This window comes from Delphinus delphis, chromosome 5, assembly GCF_949987515.2.
Source record: "Delphinus delphis chromosome 5, mDelDel1.2, whole genome shotgun sequence".
Taxonomy (NCBI): Eukaryota; Metazoa; Chordata; class Mammalia; order Artiodactyla; family Delphinidae; genus Delphinus; species Delphinus delphis.
Window position 1 is genome coordinate 47,930,775 of NC_082687.1, and position 27,493 is coordinate 47,958,267.

The 27,493-nt window shown below is 39.3% G+C and overlaps 1 protein-coding gene across 1 annotated transcript in view; it reads left to right on the plus strand.

The window, feature by feature from the left end:
• Positions 1 to 24,822, plus strand: part of BTC (betacellulin) — a 37,693-nt gene extending 12,871 nt beyond the window's left edge. Inside the window, exons 2-5 of the mRNA XM_060011698.1 lie at positions 10,364 to 10,462; positions 17,345 to 17,462; positions 22,801 to 22,947; positions 24,714 to 24,822. Coding sequence (XP_059867681.1) covers positions 10,364 to 10,462; positions 17,345 to 17,462; positions 22,801 to 22,947; positions 24,714 to 24,822 — 473 coding nt within the window. The remainder of the gene's footprint in view (positions 1 to 10,363; positions 10,463 to 17,344; positions 17,463 to 22,800; positions 22,948 to 24,713) is intronic.
• Positions 24,823 to 27,493: the final 2,671 nt, after the last annotated feature.

The window sequence follows — 27,493 nt, forward strand, 5'->3', positions numbered from 1 at the left end:
TCATCATTCTAAGCCCTTCTTAAACACCAAGATATTGTTTATACCATTTGGAATAGAATTTTTTTTGGAGGCGGAGGAAGGAGGTCATATTCTACTCCCCTGATTTTGAATGGACATAAACTATTTGTGAAGACCCTCTTATTTTTTCTCTACCCTTGTCTTGGCCTCCCCTCCTGGCTCTGAAAACCTGTCTTTCAGTTTTATAGAATTGGCAGTCCTCCAGGTGGTGTGATTTGAGAGACCTTAGAAAAATCCCTCCTTGTCCTGGAACAAGGCTCCCCCAAGGTGTCCTGGTGCCCCAAATCCTCACTGTACTGGGACACAGAATCGTGCACTTCTTAAGGGCCTTTCAACTACCTCCCCTGTCCCTTGATCAGCTCTCCCCTCATACCAGCTTGCCCCTCTTTTGGGACTTCGAGGCCGTGTCCCAGGGCATGTGTTCTGGCCTCTTACTCACCAAGGGGCCAGAGATTGGGGGAGGCAGCACCCAGTGGGGAAAATTCTGTCCAAAAGAAAATGGGTGATGGAAGTGACTGGGGCAGAGAAATTCCTCCTTCATTCTTTCTTCTGTGAGCAACTTCAAGACGCAGTTCCTTTCTGAACCTTTTACATGGCCCTTGGATGAGTGAATGTGTCACTCATTTCGGTGTCTTTGTGGCTCACTCTGGAGCTGCACCCAGCATGATGGGTACACACATTGCATTGCTTTGCCTCCTTCTCTGCTTACGTCCCTTTTTCTCATTCTCATGGCCCAGAGCTTGTACCTCCCCAATAAAGTGATAACCCCTTAATCTGTGTCTCAGGCTCTGCTTTCCAGAAGACCTAGGTTGACGCACTTGATTCTAGAGTATTTCTGTGGAGTTAAGCAATTTCTCTCCTTGCAGGTCTGCTTTGAAAGTAAATACATTTAGAAAGGGAAATCTATGAAGAAATTATGTTCTATTAGGGGAAATGTTAAAGCAGAAGGAGGATACTGGTTTATAGGAGGGGAAAAGACAACAACAAAAAAGACAGAAAAGGAGTTAAAAAAAGATGAAGGAGAACATCAATGTCAAACTTAATCTATTTCACACTTTTTTACTCAGCCACCCGTAAGCTCAATGTTAAACAGCATTTCCACCACTTAATATATTTTTTCAACTCCATTTTAGACATGTCCTCTTTTTGGACATAGAAAATACTTTTTGTGTGTAGTATGCACACTCAAGATTCTGATTTTCTTTTTGACAATAAAGACACATTGGGAAATTCCCCAGATGCTTATAGTTTTTACTCCTAACGTTGATTTAAATTTTAAAATTTTGTTAACTTTATTTTTCAGAAATTAAAATTAGATCTCTAATCAAATATAATCCATTTGACTGTTAAATAGTATCATCTAAGATCTGACTTTATCTGTTATATTTGTATCACTGAATCACTTAACTAACCAACTGAATCAGTAACTCCCCTCTGACATAAACACCATGCTGAGTACTGGCAGAACTGTGCTGAAAATACAAGGAACCATACATGCAGAAGATGGCATATTTCTAGTAAGCAGTTGAGGTGCATTAATGTCAAATATCTTTTTAAAAACACTGGAGAAAAGCAGCATGTGGAAAGACCAACATACAGATTTTCCTCGTTGAACACATATGTATAAGTGTACTATAGAAGTATAGTATGTATGTGTATTTATCTTTTGTAGTTTGTTTCATAAGCATATTTTATACACAAGGCAAATCACATCATAAATGTAGAAATTTGTCAATATTCATTAATGAGAGTTGAGAATCTATATGAGTAATAAGAATTCTTTTTTACTTCTGTTCTCTTAGAGCTGCTATTCTGTTGAGTGCCTACCTTGTGCCAGGCATTACCGGGGTTAATAATTCATAATTTACTTTTTGCACTTTCTTTAAACAGATAGTTAAATCGTTACCATGTAAGTTATATATCATGGGCCTCAGTTTACAGATGGGGACCCTGAAGTTCAATGCTGAGTAACTTAATCTTATCACAAAGCTGGTGATTAAAAGTTACATTCAGGATTCAAGTACAGCTCCATTTGACTTCAAATATCTTTTTCCTATTAATCTATACTGCTTCCCTCTAATATAAATGAAATAGCAGAGATCTGACTGTGAAATATTCTTCTAATTTCAGCTTATATTCATAAATTGACACATTCTCTGGTGATTTACAGTTGAATTGTCTAATGGGACATGGAGTGTGGTTTGATTCCTAAAATAAGATTGATGTGACATCATAGGAAATCACTGGATTTAGTAAACACAAGTAGAAGTTAGGGTATCTAAGAAGATATCCTAAGTTATCAGAATATACTGTATGGTCATTTTGAGATAATGTTATGTTTACTTAAAAAATATAAAACGTACTTGGCTCTAAAAATGGAAAGTTCAGCTCAGAGATGAGGCAATTACAGCATATATGACTGTTTAGGTTGGTCACATTTGATCTTTTTAAGTAGTTGATCCAGCTGGTGTATGACTTACCTCAGCGTTAGCAGTAACTCTGAGACAGTGGGTCATGCTCCTTGTCAAGCTGTGTCTCTCTGAATGCCTTGTATTGTTCCCAATGACTTCATTCTCCGTGACGGCTGATGGGGATAATACTTTTAATACATTCTGTAATTTTTAATTTGAGAATCTCAAAGTGCATAAAAGTAAATGGAGCTTTGACTCACTAAAGTAGAATTGGGTTTCTTTTCCTTTTTGTCTTTCATTTTATGAGTGGAGCTGGTATTTAAAAACCAACCCCAGAGAATATGGGGACATGTGTATGCATATGGCTGATGCGCTTTGTTGTGTAACAGAAACTAACACAGTATTGTGAAGCAATTATGCTCCAATAAAGATCTATTACAAAATAATAAAATAAAATAAAATGTTCCACTAAAAAAAAAAAGAAAAAAAAAAAACCAACCCCAGAAATAGGAACTCAATATCCAGTCGCTTAGCAAATGCAGCTAATCTAACATTATTTTGTTTTATTTTGTTTTTATTCCTTGAATGCATCTGAGAATTCTGCAGGTCATGTGCAACAGGGAGGCATGGGTAATAGGCGGAATGAAAGAGTAAGAAAACAAAGAGATTGTGAAATATTTGGATGACAGGTAAAATTTAACACAATAACATTTAAAAAGGACAAGTACAAAATCATTTCTCAGCTTAAAATGAAACAAAACAGAGCAAAACCAAAAAGGACAAAAAAGCCACGAATACACTGCTTTCCGACAGTATAAGTGGTTTAAGAGCTTCTATTTATTCAAAGCAGAATAAAACCCCTGTATTTAATGGAATAGTTAAAAAGGGCTGATATGCTATGCAGCTGCAGTATCAGGAATATGGTGCCCGCAATGTGAGAGGTGAGAGCCCCACTCTATTCTGTCTTTGCCAAACCATGTAAAATGGCCCTGTATTTTAACCTTGTTTTTAAGGAGGATGTCAAGGCTTATGAGCGGTCTTGATGATGTCAGGTAAAAGACGGTTGGAGGAACCAGGATGTTTAGCCTGAGGAGGAGAAATCCTTTCAGGAAGACTTGATCTCTGGCTTCAAATATACGAGGATCAGTCACGAGAAAGAGAGATTAGACTTATTCTAGGTGATTCCAATGAGCAGAGTAAAACTATGGGAAGGCAAAAACCAGTTCAACATAAAGAAGCATTTATAGAGCTTTAGAAATAGGTGCTTAATTTTTTTTGAATGAATGAATGATTGTGAGTGAAAGAATGGATGAATGGTCTCATTGAAATGTGATGCCTTAGAAGGGAGTGAAGTCTCTGTGCTGAAATTTTAAAGGTGAACTCTCCCAGGGGATGTTTTTAGGGGAGCTGAGGGTTGGTAGGAGATTTGAATACCTCTAAGGTTCTTACTAATTCTGAAATTTAATATAATTTGTGACTCTTTTAAATGAAGATCTTATGTTTTCCATATCTAAGTTTGGAGAGAATTGCAATGGTTCTCAACCAATGTAATTTCTCCCCCAAGGAAGCACTTGGCAAGGTCTGGGGACAGTTTTGATTGTAACATCTCAGTGGTAGGTGGAGGAAGGGAGGGGGATGCTACTGGCATTTTGTGGGTAAAAGCCAGGGATACTGCTAGTCATAGTACAATGCACAGCATCCCACAGCAAAGAGTTATCCAGTCCAAATGCCAGTAATGCGGAAGTTGAGAAACACGTTAGATGTTTCCCACTCATTTTACCCAGAACTTGGATTTCCTTGAGCAATGAGGTCAGATGTATTGAATGTAAAATACATTTAAGCTCTTATTTTCCAAAGACTTTCCATTCACTCAAAATAGAGTTATACTTGCCAGAATTACTAACTTCGACTGCAAAGAACTACATCGCACTTGCAGAAGTGGCCCTGCCTTTTGGGCTAAACTGTCCAACCTCTCTGCTCTGTCATTAATTCATCCTTTGCCTCTCTCCTGTACCTTTGGCATCTTCCTGTCAATGATCTTTCATAATAAAACAAAAGCAAAATAACTCTCTTTTTTTCTGTACATATTGACTAATCTTAACCCCCCTCCCTTTCTCAGTTCAACATCTGTGAAGAGTAATCTCCAATTATTTGCACAGCTTTCATACCGTTACTATTTCTTTAGCAAGAAACTGCTAGTGCTTTTTGGTTGTCAAATCTACTGCATGTATTTCAGTTCTTATCTTTAATTCTCCATCAGTTTTTATACAGTTGACCAAATGCTTCTAGAAAACCTCTCTTCTTAGTTCTGTGGCTCTTTTTTTTTTTTTTTTTTGTGGTATGCGGGCCTCTCACTGTTGTGGCCTCTCCCGTTGCGGAGCACAAGGCTCCGGACTCGCAGGCTCAGCGGCCACGGCTCACAGGCCCAGACGCTCCGCGGCATGTGGGATCTTCCCGGACCGGGGCACGAACCCGTGTCCACTGCATCGGCAGGGGGACTCTCAACCACTGCGCCACCAGGGAAGCCCTGTGGCTCTTCTTGATCCCTTGAGGACTCTTCTCTTTCTGCCCCTCTATTATATTGATTTTTTTCAGTACTCTATCCATAATCAGCTTTCTCTTTTCACATGGCTCTTTCTAACAGATCAATATGTGTGGCGTTAAGTACCAGTTTATTTCTCGTAACTCCTAAATGTAGAACTCGTAGCTATGACTTCACTCCACAGCTCCAGATCTAATATCCATTTACTGTCTCTAAATGAGACACAGTCATCTCAAATTCAGAGTGTCTGAAACTGATTTTTTTTTCCATGCCTGTCTTAGTCAGTTTGGGCTGCTTTAATAAAATAACATAGACTTGTAACAACATTGGCTGGTAAACAACAAACATTTATTTTTCACAGTGCTGGAGGCTGATAAATTCCAGATGAAGGGTCTAGTAGATTCAATGTCTGGTGAGAGCCTGCTTCCTGGTTCATAGACAGCCATCCTTCTGCTGTGTCCTCACATGGCAGAAGGGGCAAGGGAGCTCTGTGAGGTGTCTTTTACAAGGGTTCTGATCCCACCCTCACAACCTAATCACCTCCCAAAGGCCCGTCACATCCCATTAGGGATTAGGTTTCAACAAGAAATTCAGTCTACAGTAATCCTCAACCTGTTTGTCTTCTCGTATACCTCATATTTGTGATTGGTACCACAATCCAGACATTCACTCTAGTTACAAACTCCGGAGTCATCCTAGACTCCCTTTTCCTTATCTCCCACTCTAGCCCATTAGTCACCAAGTCTTTTTTTTGTATTTCACTTTGTGAATTTCTCTCGCATTCATTTCTTCTTCTCCATACAGATTCGTGTGCTAACACCTCATTTAGGTATGTCTGAAATCACCTGTATTTGTATTAAAGCAAACTTTACACACTGAAAGAAAAGAAGATGGTCATGTTGCTTCTCACTTAAAACTTTTCAATGACCCCATTTTAGCGACATAACAGAACTCAAAGTAACTAACATGGCTCTTAGGCCATTTGTGACCTACCAGCCCTCCAGTCTCCTCTTCCATCACAAGGCCCAATCACCCTCCAAGCGAACTAGACAAGTTATTCATGCCATGTCTTTTTATAAGTTGTGCCTTTTATTTAGAATGCCCTGGTTCATTACAATTTTATTTATCCTTTTCTTAAAAATTAATTCTGTTTTTAATAAAGTAATAAATATACACAAATTTTAAAAAATCAAATAGTACTAAGAAGTTTATAATGATGAATAGCAGATCTTTGTACCTGCCTTCCTGCCTCTTCACCACCCTAGAATCAACCACTTTTGACTCCTTCAGGTGCCTCTTCTGTGTTTATCTCTGTATTGCTAAACAGTATGCTTATAATGCTATTTCTTGACTTGTCAAGTTTAGACTTTTACCTATTGAGATTCTCTTCTAATTCTAGTATAGTTACTATAGGGGTGATACTCAAAACACTTAAGAACTAGCACCGCACAGATTATGATTAATCACAACCACTTTCCCCACATGGTCTGTGTTGGCTAATTACTGGTCCTGATTTTATGACAAATTTTGTTAAATTATCAGTATTTACATTATTATTACCATATAAATATTGTCCACTGCTGAAACAAATAATGTACTATAATTATGTCATAGTACATTATAACATAATTACTTGCTTACACAATTTTCATTTTCTAGAAGTTATTAATTGATGTTTTAAAAAATCATTTATTACTCATTAAAAACTCACCATAATTCCCGCCTTCTCAGTGAGTCTTTGCTGCCAGGCAGAGTTGATTCTCTGCTCTGTGTTATTCCTGTATTACCTCTTTCGTACTCATCACACTATACCTTATAGATCTGTGCGTCTATCTTCCTTGTCAAAATGTGAGCTCCTTGAGCTTAGTGATAATATGTTATCTTTGAACCTTCAGTGCTGTGCACCAGTGCCAAACACAAAATGTTTAATAAATATCTGTTGAGTTATGGATGGAACAGGAGTGGCCTTTGTCTTTGAAGCAGCCTTCAATATTGGGTGGATGGTTTTGTGAGCATTTCTCTGATTTCTGAGTCGCTCCATACAGATCACTCACTCAAATGCCTGTCAGGGTCTACACAGTTAAAATAAATGAACGCAGCAAGCCCGATGGGGTCTGTGGCATTTAAAGTGGTCACGTGCTACTAGGCTCTAGCCAGCTGTTGCCATGAAGGTGTTTCAGATCTGTGTTGCCAGACCTTCTGCTTTTCAAATAGAAACAGGAAAATCCAGGCTTGATATGAACTGTCATGATTCCATTTTTTAAAACTATGCAGACAAAGTAAATGGTTCTTCAGGCTCAAGCTCGATTTGGTTCATAAGCACCAGCTGATGAAGATTATTAGTGGGAGTAGGAGGGACTGTGGACCCTGTCCCAGAGCCTTGAGCTTGGCGTCCGGTTGGCCTGAGAATGTCTCTACCGCAAGGGGTCCTCCACAGGGGCTCTACCCAGTGGAATTCCTTTGCCAGCTGATGCCAGCATGTGGAGTGAGCCTTAGCAGAAGAGAGCCTGGGCTCAGCCTGCCAGAATGTTTGGAGGGCCAGGCAGGGTTTCGATGGAATCAGGACTTGCTCTGTTATGTGGAAATAAAGAATGATGTGTTAAATCATAAGTGATAGTGGGAAGGAGCAGAAGAAGGGTAAAAATTGTATACTATGTGCCAAGCCCTGTGTGTGCCTTTTCTTATGTTACTCAACTTAGGTTTTACGATAGCCCTGAGGCAGAGATATTGTCATCTTCAGTTTGCAGATGTTGAATCTCTGTGAGATTTAGTTTATTTTTCAATTTCCGTCGTCAGAACAGATCAACTGCAGAATGAATGCCTCTTGAATCTGCCCATGAAGAAAGCCCATGTATGGGATTTTAAAAGTGATTTAAATCTGTTTTTATAGTAAAAAAGAAGACGGTTAAAATTTTCCACTAGAAATTGATTGTTTAGTTTGTTTGTTTGTTCATAGGTTGACCTAAGATTGGTCAATCTCTCAACATTTGTTGAATATCCATTGTATTCTGTGTTAGATTCCAGGATTACCAAACTGATTAATATACAATTCCTGTGCTTGAGAAGTCATAAATGATTGTTTCTGGTTTCTTCTAAGTGTGAAAGGAGGGAGCCAGGTATTGGCATAAAAGATAGGAAAAATCTGGAAATTTGGTTGCCAAATTTTTGTTGTTGTTTTTTTAAAATTTTGAGCTATTCCTTTTTTCTTGTTGCAATCAACAGGATATTCAGATAGAAAAATAAGAAAGTGCAAATAAAGAAAATTAAGGAAAAAGTCTTCTTCTAACCATTGTGGGCAACTCTCTACCTACTTACTTACCCAACTTTTTGGACTATTTATCTGTATGGATATTTTTATACTTATCACAAACAATGCAAACACTCAGATCCCACTACATCACTATTCTGTAGCCTGCTTCTCTTACTGAGGAATATTTTGAAATGTTTGAAAATCATTTTCTATGGCTGAATAGCATTTTATTGCATGGGAGTATTCCCTATATTTAATCAATTCTCTATTGTTAGATATTTAGGTAATTTCTAATTTTTTATAACCCATGTCACGTGGAGAAATTTTGTAGCGAACTCTTTTTATGTATGTTAAATTATTTCCTTAGGAAAACTTACTAGAAATGAAATTACTGGATTTAAGTGCATGTACAATTTTAAGCTTTTCGCTTTTAGCCCACATAGTGCTAAATTGTCCTCCAGAAAAGTAGTACTAATTTACCCATCCCCAATGGATATGAGTTTCTATTTCTCTTCACTGTTTCCAATGCTAGTTACCACCTCTTTTTTTCAAAAAAATTTTTTTTTCGAATTCAATAGAGATAGAAAAGAATTTCTGTTTTGAAAAACTCTTTTTGAAGACCTTTTGGCCTTTGACCTTTCTGGATACTATTGTTCTCTGGTACAATACTATCACTTTGTGTTTTGGTTACTTGGTTGGCTCTTTACCTGCCTTAGTAGCTTTGGAGCAGTTTGAGGGTACAGCATGTCCTATCCACCTGTGTGTTTCTGGGTGCTCGTGGATATTGGTTGAACTGAATTGTACTGGAGGACATGTGTAGTTTAGAACCTTGGCTAGATGTAAAAATGTCAATACAATCCGTGGGCAGGTTACTCTGTTCCTACCAGTTACATAATAATGAGAATTTAATTGAACATCGATTATGTGCCAGCAGTGTATTAAGTGCTTTGCACACTTACCTGGATGAATCCTCACAATGCTCTGAAGAAGAGATAATAATCATCTCCACTTTGCTGATGAGGAAACTGAGAGGTTATGAAACTTGCCCCATGTGCATTGGCTGTCAAGTGGCAAAAGCAGGTTGTGAACTCAGGAAAAGTTAACTACCAAGCCGTCTTATCTCTCCTCCACTGCCCTCCCTTCTCCAACTTCTTATTATAGATATTTAAAAATATATATAAAAGTAGAGAGAACAGCAGAGTGACCCTTGATATACCTACCACCCGGCTTCAGTAGTTACCAATATGTGGCCAATCTTGTTTCATCTATGCCTTTCCCTCACTACCTCACAGCCCTCTTCCCTGGTTGGATTATTTTAAAGCAAATCAGAAATTCATTAATTTCCTTAATAAGTATTTAAATACATATCTCTAAGAGATATGGACTCTGTTTTTTGTATCCAAACCACAATATCATTATCACACTTGAAACTATAACAATTTCTTCATATTCTCTAATGTCCAGACAATGTCAGATTTCCTTAATTATCTCATAAGTGACTTTTACTGTTGCTTTGTTTGAATCAGGACCCTCGCAAGGTCTACACTTTGTATTCTAAGCTGTCCTAACCTCAACACAGTGTTCCTCTCTTCCCCATGCCTTTCTATGAAGCCTGTCCTTGTTAGAGACAGAGGTACTTAGCTGGAGGAATTTGAAAATTTTAAATAATTCCTATGAATTGAATATCTAGTTTGCATCTCCCCAGAAAGAAGCACACTCAACAGTTTATACCTGAAAAACACTGGGTCCGTGTGGCATGGAGAAAATACATTGCTACGCAGGTTCATCATCCCTTCTCCCTGGAAATTCATCAGTGTATTCATCCGCTGGCTGAGAACTCCCTCTGTTCTTCTGCTTGTAGGATAAGGCTCCATCACAACTATGGTCAAGTCTCCTCATTTAAGGGGCCAGGGCTTGTCAGATGTAAGTGATACTGGCCTGAAAATTCTGTCTTGAGCCCTGAGCTTAAAAAATGAGACACGCTGGCCTGTGTAGCCCTCCCTTGCTGCGGGAGAATGACTTGGAAATGGAAAGGCTTGTTATTTTCATAAATCATCATAACTTTGATAGAAACTTTCACATTGAGCACATTTTCATTGAACGAGTTTTCATGTTTGTTTTGGTTCTGTTTTAAAATTGAAGGTCTAGTGATCCTCCACTGTGTCGTGGCAGATGGGAATTCAACCAGGAGTCCTGAAAATGATGGCCTTCTCTGTGGAGATCGTGGAGAAAATTGCCCAGGTAACGCATAACAAGCGATGCATTTGTTTTTATCAGCTTTATATTCAACCTCAGAAACTTGACCCCCCTAAATTTTAAGTTGTTGATAATATAATAATCATAAAACTAGGTAGTTTTGAGCACATGTTAATGTACCAGGCTCTGGGCTTTACATATAGTAATTCATTCATTCCTTGCAAGAACCCTATGAGCTGGATAATATTTTTTACTTTATTTCAAGGTGAAGCTAGAAAGAATACGTAACGTGCCGAAGGTCACACAGCTGATATATCACAAATCTGGGATTCACGCTCAGGTCTTTCTCATTCTGGTGCTTCCATTCTTCATCATTATACTATTTGAGGCATTGTAGATGTGTGTGTGCTTCAGTCTTCAGCATGTGATGTCTTGGACTAGATTCGTAGAAAGCTGGCATATTCTATTCAAATTAAAAAAATATTTTTTTCTATTTTATAACTTAGAAGAGGGAAGAAGGCAACAATTTTAAAACATATTTTACCTTGAAGATTCCTGAATTAGCATTCTCACATTTAGTAGTCTGAGGCAGGGATCAGCCTTAGTAAAGAGTCAGATAATAAGAATTTAGGTTTTGTGGGTCACGCGGTCTTTGTTGCAACTATTCTGCTCTGCCATTGAACTATGAAAGCAGCCATAGACCTATGCAAATGAATGGCCTTGGATGTCTTCCAATAAACCTTTATTTAGAGAAACAGGCCGTGGGCCAGATTCGGCGTTGGGGCCATAGTTGGCTGACTCCTGGTCTAAGGTCTGTCTGTCCTTTATAAATTGCATGGTCTGGTGTTCTACAGGAGTTGTTTCTTATTTTAAAACAAAACAAAACACAACACAGGCCAATTCCAAAAGTAGGGCAGAGTGGAAAAGAGCCTCTTGTATTCCCTGGAAACTTCTCTGAGCTGGGAGTATGGTGACGTGGTGTAAGTGCTCCTTTCCTAGCACCCTGGGAATGTTGTAACTGAGCCAGGAACACGCTGAGCAAGTCATCCTGATGTGAGTCATCAGTTCCAGCCCAACCTTCATCTTTCTTTCCCTCCCACTAGTGGGTGGTCCGGAGAGCGCCCACAGTCTGTGGAGTCCATCGCTGTGTTAAGTCACGCTTGTGCGGGTCTTGTCACCCATGTAGTGAGAAGGACAAAGCCAACTTTATGTGTTTGTGTGCTTTTCTTCAGTCTGGTTTCAGATGTCTTAAATGACAACATTTTCACATTTCCTTTGGGAGATTATTCCATAATCTGATGATTGACAGTGTTAAAAAAAATCTTCCTCATCATCCTCCTAAATGTATTTTTATATTTTTTTATTGTAGTAAAAACATTTAACATGGGATCCGCCCTTTTAACAAAATTTTAAGTGTACAGCACAATATTATTAATTATGACAACTGATGTTGTATAGTAGATCTCTAGAAATTATTTATCTTACAGAACTGAAACTTTAAGAGGAGAGAGGAAAAGAGATGAGAAAGCATCGAGCCTCAATGCATTGCAGAATTTAGAGGTTAGGGGAGCTGAGGTCAAACCAGCAGGGGAGAATGAGCAAAGGAGGTATCACATGCATTCTTTTTTTTTTTTTCCACACGCACTCTTGAAAAACAAAAGGAAATACAATTTTTTCCCTGTCGATTCTTCTTTGTCTCCTAGCCATGAATAATTTTAGATACATGAAATACACTCAAATCTCAATACTGGATTCTTTTTTCTTCCTTTAAAGGGCTGGAATGAAAAGGGCAGCTCTAAGGGAAGGTTCACTCCTGTAAGCTCAGAAATGGTTGGCACAGTCCTTCTGGTTAAAAGACATGCTGATCAGACCTGATTGGCCCCCCGTGTAAGCATATCCTAGTAAACCAGGAAGGTAATAAGTACATCTGTGAGATTTATTTTTCTTTTCCTGGAGAAACAGACCAATTCACAGTTTTACAGGAAACTGCATTGAATGGAAGACAAATGGGAATCCTCAATTACAAAACATTTTCCAATTTTGCACTTTTTCAAGAGCATCATGAATTTACATTCCCCTGTCCCACAGAGATAGTTGGCAAGATAAGAAGGAAAATTAACTTAAAAAGTATAAAACTTTCTTCCTCCCCTCCTGGCTTAAGAAGGTTGTAAAATGAAGAAACCCTTATTGGGAAGATGCTTAGAACATTAAAGCCTCAGGCTGTACTTCATAGAATAGGAGGAAATGTTTCTCCAGACTCTGCTGTGACCACTTGAACTCTTCTGTGCACTGGTTGTTCCCCCTATTTTTTAGGTCAGATATCTGTGTGAGAAGATGAATTTATAGGCATTTGTTTTCCTTCCTCTCTCTCCTTGATAACAGTTGTGGGACTTCTATCTCAAAATTTAGTATCCCTTTTTAAATCTCTTACACAGAGATTGAACTATGTATCTAACTAAAGGTTTAGAGATACAAGAGGTTATAAACATTGTGATGAGATTTACCAAAAAAGCATTGTCATAGTAATTGTATGTTACCTTTAGAGTTGATTTCAGAAGAGTTGCTGATATTAATGTCATTTGCAAAATCATTAAGTAGATTTTTCATGAGCATTATTGGAATAAATAAGGGAAGGTTTTCCGAAAAGTAAACCTAATGTATCAATTGTGAAGAGTTTTAATCACAAAGGCATCACAAAGCCTGTTTTGGCTTGAGGATAAGAACCATGTACAGAAAGACTAAGGAATCACACTGTTTAATCAAAGCATCCATCAAATTGAGGAAAATTCCATATTTAAACGAGGTTATTTGGGTGTCTGCTGTATTCCTCCACTTTAGTTTGGCCCAAGGGAATCCATCACATGTCATCTAATTATTCATATGACCCTAAGAAGGTGACCACTTCCTATCTATCTGCCCATACTATCAGTGAAAGCTATTCTTTTTCCTGATCCCTTTTACTAACTCTTAGAATCAAATTTTGACATCACTGACGTGCAGTAGCCCTGGTAGTTTCTTATTTAATTGGTTGTAGAATCTCTGAAATACAGTGTCTCATGAAGAGTTTACGATATGTTACCTGTGGTGCCCATCTGCTTATAAGATTGTGTTGCGATCTGGTCCTCTGGTACGTGTAATTTTCTCCAGCAATTTTGTGGGACAAACTCACTCCCAGAGGAAGGTTCTGGTTTGAAGAATGTGGGTTGGAAAAGAGTAAGGTGGGAGGGAAAAAGGTCAGTTAAGTTCCACCACCCCCAGTATCAGGGAAATCTTCACGGCTGTTACATTTTCAAGACCATACCATTTACTTCTCAAAAGAGAAACACAATACGTGGGACTAATCATTCTTTTGTCATAAGATTAACTTTTCCTTTTTCTTGGTAAACACCTCTGGAATGGAAGGGTAGATTTTGCCATCCTCTGCCCTATGTCATCAGGTCTCATGATAGTCAGAAAGTGTTAGATTTCACAGTTGTTCAATTTTCAGATGATGTGACCTTGATGAATATTAGATGAAAGCAACTGGAATTTTAGGTGCATTTCAAAAGGGGGAATGCTGATAAGCCTTCTCATTACCATGAGAAAGAGAGAGGATCCCATTTGGGTTTTTTTTTTTTGGGGGGGGGGGCGCGGTATGTGTGATTAATTTTCCTTCCAGGTTTTAAAGTTCCAGAGAGAAATCTTAGGACATTTTCTGCTTGGTGGCATGGAAGGGTTTTTAAATCCAAATAATGCTGGGAATATTTAAGGGCATGCTTATTTGCAAAGGAGAGAACTCTGTGAGCAATCAAAACAGGGCCTGGCAAACGTTTCCCTGGCATGGATTTGTGTTGCTTGGATGAACCAAGGCTGATCAAATCACTGCATCCAGCAGCTGCTGGTTAAGGCGCTCTCTGGTATCTTGCTCTGTATGGTGTTTATTAAAAGACTGGCTATGTTTAAAGGGGCGTGACAGCCAGAGGAATTAGTAAAGTTCAGGATACAGAGCCATATGGCTTATATTTAAAGTCAGGTGTGCTTTGCAAAGTAGAAAAGACCTTTCTGGAGCAAGGAGATCTGTCAGTAAGTCTTACCGCTTCTTTACGGGAGTATAGTTGATTTACAGTGTTGTGTTAGTTTCAGTTGTACAGCAAAGTGATTCAGTTATACATATATCTATTCTTTTTCAGATTCTTTTCCCATACAGGTTATTACAGCGTATTGAGTAGAGTTCCCTGTGCTATACAGTAGGTCCTTATTGATTATCTATTCTTAAATTCATCTCCTTGCCCTCCATTTCCCTGCCCCAGGTCTATATCATGTATGTCTGCATGGCTCGGATATGCCTTGGATTCCTCTTTTCCCCTTTGGCATCTTCCTACTTTAATCCGTTGTGCACTTTCCTGTCTAATACATTGATAAAACACTTCACAGTTTAGGTTTTACATATTTCGTGTAATTTAATCCATAAGAACCTTCTTCAGCTCTCTCCCACCTTGTATTTCAAGGGTAAACACTTCAGCCCACTGACATTTGTGGTCTCTGACTTCCATTCACAGCCGTCCTTTGCTACTCTCCTTCAGGTCTCTTCCATATGCATTAAATCTACCACCCACCTCCTGCATAAGGCTGGCATATTGCCAACCCCGAGCTTTTGCTCTTGACATTATCCACAACTCAACTGCTTGCTCACCTCCTCCTAAAAAAGTCTACATTTCCTAGAAATTTTCTTTAATTAGATAAGCCCTCTTTGTACTGGCACAAGATTTCTCTTAGAATTGTCAAGATTTTCAAGATTCTAGAATCAACTCATTTACCGAGGACTTTATTGTCCCAGGTACTTTGCTAGGAATTTCCACATGTATTTTTTATTTGAGCCTCTCAACAGCCCTTTAAGGTAGATGTTATCATCTTCAATTTCCAGATGATGAAACTGAGGCTCAGACAGCTTAATTAGCTTGCCTGGACCCATAGGGCTCATGAAAGGCAGAGCTGAAACGCTAATTTCCTTCCTCCTAAGCCAGTATTTTTTCCACGTTTCCATGTTTCCATGGTTACTATGGTTGTTTTTACTGGTTTGTTGCTTTTTATTGACTTAAATTTGTTCTATTGTACCAATGTAGATAGTTAGATAGGATATCCCTTATTTCTTTGATGTTTTCCAATGCCTACTACAGGGCTATGGAAAGAGGAAGTACTTGATGGATGGAAGCTGACCTTCATTTGATCAATTTATTTGCCAAAGTGCACAGATCTTTGCCTTTGAGACACTTTGCAGTTCTTTCTGGGAGAAATTTCACTAAGAGTCCCATTGATTGGCATGCGTGGGAGCAAATGTCTGGCACGTACAGGCAGTCCGCATGGCTGGTAATCAAGTCACCAACCAAAACCAGGTCAGCCAGTGCCTCAACAACATTCTGTCACCCTCCGAAACTCTGTGACCTGGCATCACAGAAATCTGCTGTGTATAGATCATCCAGAGTCCTTTGCAATTCGCCTCTCTGGTGACCCTGGGTACTTTTTTTTATATAAGTATATGTATGTATATATACTCATTTCATCATATTAATTAAGAAGTTTAGTAGTCACTGCTATTTATAAAGCGATCGTGTAACGTCATTGGGGTGCCAGGCGCCATGCCAAGCCTAGTGTGAAGTGACCACTGTAGGCTTTCTGGGTCCACAGGTGTCTGAGTCCTGCAAGCTGTCGGTCACACCATGACTATGGAGAGGCCGGCCCTGGGCTGGAGCTAGCTAGTTAGCAGTTTTCTCTGGGTGTGGGCAGGTGTCTGTTGTGAATTAACACATGGAACAGCTAGTTAGTATTTCTTTACTGTTTCTCTTGACAATCCTTGTTTCTTGAAACTTTCTACACGTAAACGATGGAGAAATCCCTCCATATTACACCCCCTGGTGAAAAATTAACTTTGAAAACTTAGGCAATTAAGATTCTGAAAGGTAAGACAAGGAAGTCAGTGTAGGAGTGAAATCCTGGATATGAGGCTTACAGTGTTTTCCTCCTTCAGGGCAAGAGAAACCCTCCAGGGGTCAGATGAGAGGGATAATCTCCCATTCAGAGAAGCAGGACTTCTGGGTGCCGCAGGCTGAGAGCAGATGACAGCTACCTGCCTGACGGAGCACCAGAGTGGAGCAGGCAGAAGCATGGACTCTGGGACAGGACTGCCTGGGTTTGAGTCCCAGGTCTGCCACATATTAGCTGCATGATCTGGGAAAGTGATTTAGCCTCTTTGAGTTGTGCTTTGCTCATCCATAAACAGCAGTTAGAACAGTGCTTCCCTCACAAGGCTCTTCTGCGTATGAAATGAGTAAATAGAGCCCTCCCTCCGAATCTGCGGGTTCTGCATCCGCAGAGTCAACCAACCGCGGATCCCAACTGGGGGATACCGAGGACCGACTGTAAACGCCATTTAATACAAGGGACTTGAGCATCTGCGGATCTTGGTGTCACCTGGGGTCCTGGAACCAATCCCCCTCAGATACCGAGGGATGACTCTCTCTATAAAGCTACAGACCAGCATCTGGCACTAAGTGCTGTGTTTAAGTTAAAAAAAGACAAAGAAAGGCAAAAACCCTCCTCTCTTTTCAATGCCATCAGCCCCACGTCTCTGACAATCTTCATGGAAAGAAGAGGCTTCTCTCTTACCACAATTATGCTTTACGCTTTAAACAACACTAACGTTTCTGAGAGGTAGTTTGGACAGAAATCTTAGTTAAAATATGAGACGTTCCGGTCACAATCCCCATTAGCCAATCTCTAGGGCTAGTTTCGGGTCACAAAAGTCCGACACATGCCAGTGCGGGGAGAAGGAGAAATGAGACATTGGAGTATATTCCACAGAAAAACTGGCAGCACAGTTAGGAATACGATTCTACTTACAAATGTATATTTAAAGTGAGTTGATTTATTGAATCATTTCTCATTCTTCAGCTACGACCACACAACCAAAGCGAAGAGGCCACTTCTCTCGTTGCCCCAAACAGTACAAGCATTACTGCATTAAAGGGAGATGTCGCTTCGTGGTGGCCGAGCAGACGCCCTCCTGCGTGTAAGTGAAGCGCTGAGCCGACAAGCAAAGGGGTACAGACTGGTGCCGGTTTGGGGGGTGACAGGACTGGAAAGTCTGAGCTAATCCAGCCATCTGTTGGGATGCAGTTCCCCCTGGTCCTACCCCCTCCCCTCCCTGCGCCACTTGTTTAGGGGCCCCGGTTGGACAGCTACTTATGGAGAAACTGACGCACACTTTCCTGCTGAAATATGAGCATGCGAGAGTCCAGATCGCCTTCCAGGCAGGGCTGTGTCTTCTGCTGCCTTGCGCAAGCAAAACTGTTTCTGTCCAGTGTTAAGGATGCTTTTCAGCTCAAATAAACTCCCAGGGGTTTGTTGCACTCGAATGCAAACACAGTCTTCTGGCGTGTGTTAGGTGGTTCATGGTGAATGTAAATATGAAAGAATTTCTGCCAAATTACAAGCTGCTTTTGCAGGTGTCAATTAAGTGCATGGAGATCAGTCCTATTTTTAGAGATTCACAAAGCCTGTTTAGTACCGCAGGGAACTGGGAGGAACGTTCTCTTTCCAACTCTTGGTAGATTGAGTCCAAGTTTAATTTTACTCAGGCACAAACAAATTTTTTGCATATCTTAAATATTTATTTTCTTCTAAAGATGTCTCTGTAAAGTGCTGTCTGAGACCCTACCTCGTAGAGGAGCAAGATGATTTCTTAAGTATATTTTTGACCTAAAGTCATAGAGCACTGATGTTCTTCGTGTAGATGCCCCAGGAGTCTCTTTCTTTTTTTTTCACAAGTATCTCAGAACAGTGATTCCAAGCCCTGATATAGTGGAACATTGAAGAGTCATGGACTTCTTCAAAGTTTGATTATAATTAAATTTAATTAAAAAATCAATATACACAGATAATACTTAGAGGGGAATAAGAAAAAAGACTAACGTAAGGAAATAAGGAAAATGTGCTTGTGCGTGTGTTGGGAAAGATAGAGCTGATTTTTGTTTTTTTATAAATGTATTTATTTATCTTTGGCTGCGTTGGGTCTTTGTTGCTACGTGCGGGCTTTGTCTAGCTGTGGCGAGCAGGGGCTACTCTTCGTTGTGGTGCGCGGACTTCTCACTGCCGTGGCCTCTCTTGTTGCAGAACATGGGCTCTAGGCGCACAGGCTCAGTAGTTGTGGCTCAAAGGCTGTAGAGCACAGGCCCAGTAGTTGTGGTGCAGGGCTTAGTTGCTCCGCGGCATGTGGGATCTTCCCGGACCAGGGCTCGAACCCGTGTCCCCCGCATTGGCAGGCAGATTCTTAACCACTGCACTACCAGGGAGGTCCAGGAGTTGATTTTTTTTTTTTAATTCATTTAATTGCTCACTGACTTGGGAGAATATCATGAATTTTTAAACCAGTACATTTCTTTAACTGGTCCCTATTTTTAAACCAGTGCATTTCTTTAACTGGTCCCTATGTCTGTAGATGTACTGTTCTTTAATATTGCTGCCTTCTAGAATGAAAACCACAGGGTGTAATCTACCTGCCTGAGATCAATACACAGCCTGTCCCTCTCTGTCAGAGGTTAAAACCCATTTTCTCCCTAGCTTCTCTGATGCTGGCTTGACTTTCTAGCTATGTCTCTCACCACATTCCCCAATGTTCTTCCATAATCCTACATTCCTTTGCATGGCTTATTAGACAAGCTCTTCTCATAGTCTGAAAGTTTATTCTTACTAACACTTTAAGATACAACTCAAACATCAGCTCCTCCTGGACCCCTGCGTTGATTTGAGTTCGATGTCCTTCCTCTGTGATTCAGTCACACTTCTGTGAAAGCTTTTTTCCCCTGGAGCATCACTGTTGATTTCTCTGGACATCCCTTCTGTGGCTGTGGGCTCCTAGAGGCCAGGGATGATGGCTTATTCATTTTCATATCCCAGTGCCAAGCACAGTGCCTAGAATTTACTAGGTGCGCAAGAAATGTCTGACGAATAAATGAACAAGTCCCTCTGTCATGGTTCATCTAGTGCTGTGCTAGATGTCAAATTCAAGACCTTAATCTGAACCAGGAACACCTTCTTAGTGGTGGAATGATACAAAAATCAAGGGGAGGAGGAAGAACACGCGAATCAGGACTCAGGTTTTGGAGTAAGACAGACCTAAGTCAAGATTTTGTTTCCGCCAGTTATAAGCAGCATTAACAATGGGTCAGTCACCTTTCCTGAATGTTTTTTTTTTAAAAAATAAATTTATTTATTTAATTTACATTTATTTTTGGCCACATTGGGTCTTGGATCCTGCGTACGGGCTTTCTCTAGTTGCTGCGAGCAGGGGCTACGCTTTGTTGCAGTGTGCGGGCTTCTCATTGCGGTGGCTTCTCTTGTTGCCGAGCACGGGCTCTAGGCGCATGGGCTTCAGTGGTTGTGGCAGGAGGGGTCAGTAGTTGTGGCATGCAGGCTCTAGAGTGCAAGCTCTGTAGTTGTTGCGCACGGGCTTAGTTGGTCCACGGTATGTAGGATCTTCCCAGACCAGGGCTCGAACCCGTGTCCCCTGCATTGGCAGGCGGATTCTTAACCACTGCGCCACCAGGGAAGCCCCTGAGTGTTTTATCATCTATAAAAGAAGATATCATCTTCCTTTCAAGTGTTGAAAATTAAGCAAAATAATACATCAGGCAAAAGTACTTATTGTGATACCCAGCACAGAGTAAATGTCCCATAAATTGTACCATTCAAGTGAATGGGAAGTATACATCTTTGGCCTGACCTTTTAGGTGACTTGGTGTAGCACAGATCAAGCAAAGCTGTCTTGTAATTGGTGATTATGCTATCTTGGGAAACCATAAATATCTCCTTTTGCTTGGGATCATAGGAGTTTGTGGACTCCTGTCTTTACATAAAAAACCAAAGTGTGTTTCAAATAACTCAAGTGCCTTCTTAGTCTTCTCAGTATTTTTGTGGAATGGAGATGGTTTGTCTCCAGGTACATAACTTTGATTTACTTACATGGCACAATTCATTTAGGTAGTGTTACATGTGGGTGGGTGCATGTACTGGGGAGCCAGACTTCCTGTATTTGAATCCAACCCCACTCACTTATTTTCTCTTTACTTCCGTTTCTCCACCTGTCAAATGCGGTTCATAATAGCACCTACTTCAAAGGTTGTTATAAGGATCAATTGAGTTAATACTTATACATCTATTAGAACAGTGTCTGGTGATTATTTCTAAATAGCGATCCCAAATCCTGATTTTTCAGAGTCCTCAAGGGTCATAGCATCTTTAAATGTTATTTTTAATTTTAATTTATAAGATGTTTATTAAATAAAAACTCACTTATTCATTTGCTCAGCATTTATTAAACATCTACTAGCATCTTTCACCCTTTGCCTCTTCCTCTCCCATTGAAATGACCATCAGCTGATATGTTATTAATTTGATGAGCAGTGAAACAATGTGAGAGCCACTGCAACTGGCTGTGTAAGAGTCTGACCAGCTACATGGCTTCATTGGGTTATAACTTACAGGAAGGACTGCTTACTGAGAAATTCATTTAAAGCGTGGGTGAGCAACTGAACCCAGAACTTATAATTAGAAAAACATTCTAAAAGCAGCAAGTAATTGCTATGTACTTTATGGGCACAGTTATTTGTTTAAAAATGCTGTATTTGGTATATTTGTTAGAGAAACATTTCTGCTAATTGGAAGAGACTCTATTTGTAGATTTTAATTATAACCTTAAAAAAAAAAAACAACTCTAAAGACCTCCCTCCCACACATGCAATTAAAAGTGATTTTTTTCCCCCCAGTTCCAGTCCTATGTGCAAAAGATTTTTGATATTTCAAGATATTTCTAAGCTCTCTTCCTGTTATTTTGACCTTGCAATGAACAGCCTAGCTATCTTGCAGGAAGCAATTTTCCTTCATACATCCTGGGGTCATTTTGCAATAGATGGCGTTAGGTGTTTTTTCTCCTTTGCTTGCCTTGAGCCTCACCTTTCAATTGATGGTTGTGACTGAGCGAGGCTTTTTTTTTTTAAGCATTGTATCAGCTACAATATTACCCGCCAGTAAGGGATCTCCTTACTTGAGAAATAAAGCTTTGTGGGAATTAACTGCCTTAGCTCTTATCGAACATGAACTGTCGAGTGGCCTGGCAATAGATCCTTTCATAAAAGAAACAAACAAACAAACACAACCAAAAATGAGGTTGCACAGGAATCTTTGTAAGAAGTAGAGCTTCATCTTTCTGAGATTTCAATAATTATGTATATGACCAGTGTCTCTTCGTGTTCTGAATGAGTCTGAGGAGAAGAAAAAGGGAGAACATTTGTTAGTGCAAAGGTGTTGATGTTACAACACATAATTTTGGTTTTAAAGTAGCCTCAGACAAACTTCTTAGTCGTCTTTTATGCATCTTACACAATTCAGAGAATACTATGAATGGTCCCTAAATCACTGAGCTGTAGGGGGTTGAGTGTTGCTTGGACAAATCTCCGCTTGGTCAAATGGCTCTGTATCTGCACCTTCAGAAGTGGGGCATATGCTAAGTTGAGGTGAATTCAGGACTGTGTTGAGGGAGTTGGAAGAATGAGAGGGGGAATAGTGCCATTTGGAGAGTCTGTTGATTTCTGGTCACGGCACTTTACTTGGGCCATAGGAAAAAGGGGCATTTAGAGGAGAGTGGAGGGCATGGTGTACAGTTCTGAATATGTGGCCTCAGAGGGTCAGATAAAGCAACTGGAGAGGACGAGACCTATTGTATTTTGAGGGGATGCAGTTGGGAAGGTGGTGAAGGGAAGAGTTACCTAGCTGTTACTCCTGAACACAGTAGAACCAGAACGGATGCATGGAAGTTAAAAAGAGAGGCCAGGGGGCTAGGGGCTGGGGGGAGAGAAATCCTGTAGAATAACATTTATGGAGCTTTCTATGTGTTCCATGTTTGATCATATAAGACCATATACTTTAAAAATAATTTATAATAGGAGAATTTGGGCACACTGAAACGCTTTGTATTGTCCTATGATGAAATGGGAAATCCTGGGGCTTTTTGAATTCCCTGTTCTGGGGGTATTTAAACCCTTGGGAGTGCTGTGTAGGGAATTTTATCACCCCCTTCCTTTCAAGACAGATTTTAGTAAATTGTTATCATCCCTGTTTATTGATATTAGGCAGATTATTAATGATGTTCAAGGGATGACAGGTTTTCAGCAAAGAATGAAATTTCTCATGAACACAGTGGTTTTACAACTTAACATTTTTTAAGGAACTACACCCTTTATTAATTCCAAGTAATGAATACAGTGATAGTTTCTTCAAAAAAGAAACAGTAAAGATTCTTAAAAGTCGTTCACTTTTGACCTTGTTGCCCTCTTCTTGTTTCACGTTTATAGCTGTGATGAAGGCTACGCTGGGGCGAGATGCGAGAGAGTTGACTTGTTTTACCTAAGAGGAGATAGAGGGCAGATTTTGGTGATTTGTTTGATAGCAGTTATGGTAATTTTTATCATTTTGGTGGTCGGCATCTGCACATGCTGTCAGTAAGTACTTTTAAATTTAATTTTAAGGGAATCTGAAAACTTTTATCTTTCCTATCTTCTTTCCTTCCTTCCCTCCTTCCTGCCTTTTCTCTTTCCTTTTTGCTTTGATTTAAATCACTTTTCACAGTTTGCCATCATTTATTTAGAAGCATTTATAATAAACACAGGACATATACTTTTTGTCATTTTCTGAGCATAATTATTGTAATTTAAAATAAAATTTGTATAAATCTCCTAATTAAAAAAAAAAGGAGGTGGGCAAAATGAATGAAGGTGACCTAAATATACAGACTCCTAGTTGTAAGATAAATAGGCCATGGGGATGTAATGTACTAATGGTGACTATAGTTAATAGTACAGTATTGTATATTTGAGAGTTGCTTAGAGAGGAGATCTTAAAATTCTCATCACAAGAAAGGAAACTTTTGTAACTATGTGTGGTGATGGATGTTAACTAAACTTACTGTGGTGATCGTTTTGTAATATAAACAAATATCAAGTCATACCTGAAATGAATACAATGCTATATATCAGTTATATCTCAATTTAAGTCAATTATTTAGTCCTAAAGTCCATCATATTTTATGTGGGTTTATTAATAGGCTAAACAATACTTTTATTTTCTTAAACTGTACCATGACACAACAACTTTGAAAGATGGAAACACACAAAAATATTTTTTTCTTGGTCACATTAAAATAATGAAGTTTATTTATGAAAGATGACTGCACTGTTCCTCCTGTCTTTACTTTTCATTATTTACCTCATCTTTGGTAATTAAGAAAAACCTTGTTTTTTCTCTGAGACAGAATGGCTTGGTATAATTCTTAAGTTAGTTTTGGAAACTCATCAAATTTTTTATCAGGCCAGGACTCCCACATAGCATGCTAAAAAGGCATTTTCTAAAATGCTACCTTCTTGTCTAGAGAAGCCTCCTAAATTGTTACATTTACCCTCGGGCTGTGGTATTTATTAGAGGAGGGTGTTGCCTGATTCCTTTCTTTACAACATTCTGGGTAGAAAGGCATTAGCATAGCTATGGGCAGTCTAGAGTGATTTTTGTCCCAGCTCCGTCATTAGACATCTTTGAGACCTTGGACAAGTTTCTTAACCTCTTTAAACTCTGATTTTATTTTCTGTAAGACAGAGGATTAAACCAAATAATCTGTAGGATTCCTCCTAGGTATAAAATTGGAAGGTATTTTTCAAGATTTTACCTACTTGATGGCAAAAAGGAGTTTTTATAAGGCCAAGTTTGGGGCAGAGCTGGGAAATGTCCTATTTTATTACATTAATTTTACTTTAAGAAAACTGGACTGCAGCCCAGAATATCTAACACACTTCTTAATTAGTATATCTAGAAACTTAATTAACATATCCAGAGGCTACCCTCACTCTCTTGGTTTTCTTATGTCTGTTTCCATTTTGTACTATTTCTTATTTACACATTAAATAATACTTATCAGTCTATTTTGTAAAATGGCTTGGCCAGAAAAAGTTTCTTGTGCTCACCAAGATCTATCAATTAGGTACCATATTCTTCCTATGTATCTATAACTACACCCTATCCACACTGATGCTATTGTAGCTATCATGTGAGCCTAGAGAAAGGGATGGATAAAGAGAGAACCTAAATTTTATTTTTTTAAAAAAGGAACCTATACATTTTTAACAGTCTAGAAATAAGATCGTGGGCTCTCTTGATTAATTTTGTGATTGCATTAACTAATAGGACCACACTAATTTCTAACACTTTGTTTTCCAAGTCCTCTTCGGAAACATCGAGAAAGAATAAAGAAGGAAGAAGAAATGGAAACTCTAGGTAAAGATATAACTCCTATAAATGATGACATTCAAGAGACTAGTATTGCTTAATGGTAAGTGTGATAAACTTGGTAGATGGGGAACACGTGACATTTACCTGGTGAAGTAGGGCTTAACTGCATCAAGTAAATCATTGTTTGGGATTTGATTATGTTTAAAAACATCTAAAAATAAATTGACTTTTTTTTTTTTCATAGAATCTGAAGCCAAATAAAAGACTTTCTCATATCTTCCTTTTGGATGTCACTCTACCACAGAGATAGAATGTGGACTTTTATATACTTTTTCTAATGTACTGAGATCAGTCTGCTTTCTAGTTCTGCATGGCTGTGGTCGTTATTTTATATTCTTATAAAATATTATAAGATACTTGATATATTTTTCCAATATATCACAAGAGAGAAGAATTTTAGTTTAGACATCTCACACTGAAAGGAAATAACAAAAGCAATATTTTAATAACTGCATTTATTGACCATTTACCACATGCCAAGCACTGTTCTAAGCTCTCTTAAATATTCTATCATTTGGGATTTCAGCAGGAATCACAAATCCTCTCGGATGATCCAAAAAAAGACATTTCGATGAAGGGGCTGGGAGTGCAGGGGTGAGGGTACCCATAGGAACGTTGAGGCTCCCAGAGTCTAGCAATTGCAGGAGGCTGTAATGCTGGGGAAGAGGTACCTTGGCCTGAGAATCTGGCTGTGCTGGAAGACCCCACCAGGCAGGAGCTGTAGCTGTGGATGGAAATAGCCACAGCCGGCACCTAAACAATGAAGGAGGCAGGAAGTGGAGAAAAATGCCCCCAAACCTTCTCTCCTCTTGCCTTCAGATCTTTGGCAGGTGCCTCCCACTAGCCAAACTCAATGAGAATCCAGAGGAAAAGGGAGCCCTTGTGATGCAATCTGTCAGCCCCACCCCGGAGCGCGGAGCAGCAGCACAGAGGAAGACTCAAGGGGGCAGACGGAGCATAACTAGCTCAGTCAGACGGGGTAGTTTTGTCTGTAAGGCATCAAGCACAACCAAACTGGTTTAAAATAAAGGAAGTGTATTGGCTCACACGCACTGGCAGTCCAGAGGGAAGGTAGCATTCACACTTGCTTGTACCAGAGTTCCCATGCAGAGAACAATTATTTCTGTCCTTCTGTTCACCAGTTGAAGAGTTGGCTTCATCTTTGGCTAACTCCTCTTAGGTCATAGGAGAGGCCGGTAGCAATCAAGGCCACATACTTTCTTGTTCCCATCCAGCAAGCGAGAAAGATGACTTTCTATAGCTCGCCCCACAGTGCAAAGAATCTCCTTTCCCAGGAACGCCCAGCAGAGTAATAGGGTATAGTAAATGCTTACCAAGAAATTATAATATTCTCCTAACTTATTACCAGAATGACACGAATGAATTGAAAACAAAAATGCTGGCTCTAGATATTTTTTGTAATTACATAGTACATTTCTTTTCAATGGCTTGCTCTTTTTTTCCTTTTTCCTGCAGTCTATGAAGGTACCTCCAGGCTGGTGGCAAGCTACAAAATACCTTACTCATTTGAAAATGGACAGACTGTGTCTCAGGAAAACAGCTAGCAAAATGAATTTTAAATAATGTATTTACTTTTTGTTTGTAATGTTAATTTGTGTTGTTTACTGTTGTTTTTATAATAATAATAATAAGTAATTTTATTATTATATAGTATTTGGGAAAAGCACCCAGTTAAGAAGGGAAATTTTAATAAACTTCCACTTAAGTTTTGTCACCGGGATTACTAGTCAAACAAAAAAGAAGAGTAGGAAGGAGTTTAGATCCGAGGAATTGAATTAATAATAAAGCTACTATTTATCCCAAACTTACTATGTGCTAAGAGTTTGAAATACATTATTTCCTTAATTCTTTTAAGGATCTATGATCCTCATTTCTCATGTATAGAAACAAGCCCTAAGAAGTTAAATAATCTAACCCAGTTTTACGGAGTTAGGAATAGGTAGAGCTGAAACTGGAACCAAGATTTACCCAAGTTCAAAGTTTGTGCTCTTAACCATCATTGTTTTTTCATTGGAGTTGTTGCAACCTAACTCACAATATAACCCAAGACTTCACCCTAAACTGTGTTTTGCCATGTCTCTGAGACACTAGTGCATTTTCCTGCAGAAACTCAGAATGCAGAGTCCTGGATATACGTTATTGTTACCATCATGCTTTCCGTAGTCTTGACTTTCATTATGCTTCTTTGCTCCTTTATAAATTCTCAGTGATATGCACACATTCTTACATTTCTAAAGCAAACAGATTTGCCCCATAGCTAGGGTAATGAGCAGAGATGGGAAGTAAATGCCTGAAGTCTTTAAGCCCCAGGTAAGTGTCTATGCTTGCTAAAGGATAGATAATAGCACTGGAAGAGGCTACGTATCCCGGGGTAAATGGTCAGTGACAGTACAGCAGAGCCCAAGCAGACACTGGCTGTGACCATACCCTCATTTGTTCTTCTAAGCAAACAGTACCCGTGATTGCTCTCAGGTGAATTTTGGTGCAATCAAATTATGACCATAGTCATCTATTACTTGGGATCATCTTGCCAAATGCTCCTTCAACTCCAGATTACGGTTAATAAAGATTCTTTTTAAACCTGAAACAGCAGAATGCACATTGAGCCAATATTCCATAGAATATGGAATTTCCTACATTTTTATAAAAAATGATGAGATGTCCTCAAATGGCTACACTTTGGCTGTT